The sequence below is a fragment of the Haplochromis burtoni genome, unplaced genomic scaffold (assembly GCF_018398535.1).
Source record: "Haplochromis burtoni strain Fernald_Lab_line unplaced genomic scaffold, NCSU_Asbu1 Contig_468, whole genome shotgun sequence".
In the NCBI taxonomy this organism is placed as follows: domain Eukaryota; kingdom Metazoa; phylum Chordata; class Actinopteri; order Cichliformes; family Cichlidae; genus Haplochromis; species Haplochromis burtoni.
In genome coordinates, this window is record NW_024582829.1 from 1 (window position 1) to 1,473 (window position 1,473).

The following is a 1,473-nucleotide window of genomic DNA, read 5'->3' on the forward strand; positions in this document are numbered from 1 at the left end:
TTTTTACATCTCACTGTTATGCTCCAGCAGCTGGAATTTGTCCACTAATGTCATTTTAGGTCATTCATAATTAAACCAATAAGGTCAGAATTACAAAAACGAACAAAACAAGAAAAAACAAACTCACGTCTGAAGCCTTAAAACTCACAAAACTACAAAATATTCAGAGCACAAACCACTGTACTGCATGTAAAATAATTAGCCTACATCTTTTACATGGCTCTTTATTGCTAAACATCACACACACACACACACACACACACACACACACACACACACACACACACACACACACACACACACACACACACACACTAAAACTTTTGTTTTGTTCCTTTATTTTGTGTTTTTGACTTAACTGGGCTCAGGAAAAATCCCTCCCATATTATTTTGGGAGCAGAAACTCTTCTCGTGTAAGGTGCAGTTTGGTCCACTCACGGATGGTTTTGGATGAACGTGGCTGTGTCCGTGTGGCCATTGCCGCGCGCGAGCTGCTCGGCGGTGAGTCCGTCATTGTTGCGTACGCCGCGATTCTCGGTGTATCCAATGAGCAGCCTGACAACCTCCAGGTGACCCTTACTGGCGGCCAGGTGCAGCGGAAGGTTACCTTCATATGGAGTTATAGGTCAATCAAAACCAGGTGCGAGAAGAAAACAAAGCAGAAGTAAATCAAATCATTTAATTCCGTACCTCTTTCATCTGCGATGTTAACGTTGGCCCCATAGTTTAGCAGCACGCGCACAGAATCCACGAATCCTTCACGAGCGGCATCGTGGGTCACGGTGAGACCGCAGGAGGGATCTGGCACATTTGGATTTGCCCCCGCTTGCAGCAGAGTGTCAATGACCCGGGAGTCCCCCAACTTCACTACCTGCACACACACAGCATGGAGGGAGAGAGAGGATGGATGCGGGAGATAATTTAGGAGAAGAAGAAGCTTTAAGGAGCTGCCCAGGGTGTGCCTGGCGATTATCATTTTTATATGTAAATATTAAATTCATCCCATGACACCAAATCCCAATTTAATGCATTTAATGCTCAATAAGTGTATTGCTATTAATTCATTGGCCCCGCATTGGCCCCGCCTCTCCTCCTGACGTTTCTTGTCGTCACAGGGAAAATCTGCGCCTGCCATTGGACAGCAGCATCAGCGGACCTGTTTCTATTGGTGGCAGACAGGTAAGGACTGCGTCATACAGATAGGTGAAAAACATCTTCACCAGTTCGTCTGGACTCGTGCATGTCAGCATGTATGAATTTCAAAGTTACTATGCATAATTATGAACTCGCGAGCACACGATATGTTGGATGAGCGGTCAACGAGGAGAAGCTTCCTCTCTGAGTGGACCGTTCAGCTGCAGGCCTGCACCCAATATGATCGTTCATATTAAAGCTCGTGTGACACGCAGACAGTGCACGAGCAAAAACAACAACAAAAAAGCACGTTTAAAATCAGGGCACGGGCTGATAATC

The 1,473-nt window shown here is 45.8% G+C and overlaps 1 protein-coding gene across 1 annotated transcript in view; it reads right to left on the reverse strand.

Moving 5' to 3' along the window:
• Positions 1 to 438: 438 nt before the first annotated feature.
• The window catches only part of LOC121812217 (cyclin-dependent kinase 4 inhibitor C-like), a gene marked incomplete at its 3' end in the record, with an annotated part of 3,485 nt that continues 2,450 nt past the window's right edge, over positions 439 to 1,473 (reverse strand). Inside the window, 2 exon segments of the mRNA XM_042213693.1 lie at positions 439 to 607; positions 691 to 871. Of these exon segments, the coding sequence (XP_042069627.1) occupies positions 439 to 607; positions 691 to 871 (350 nt within the window).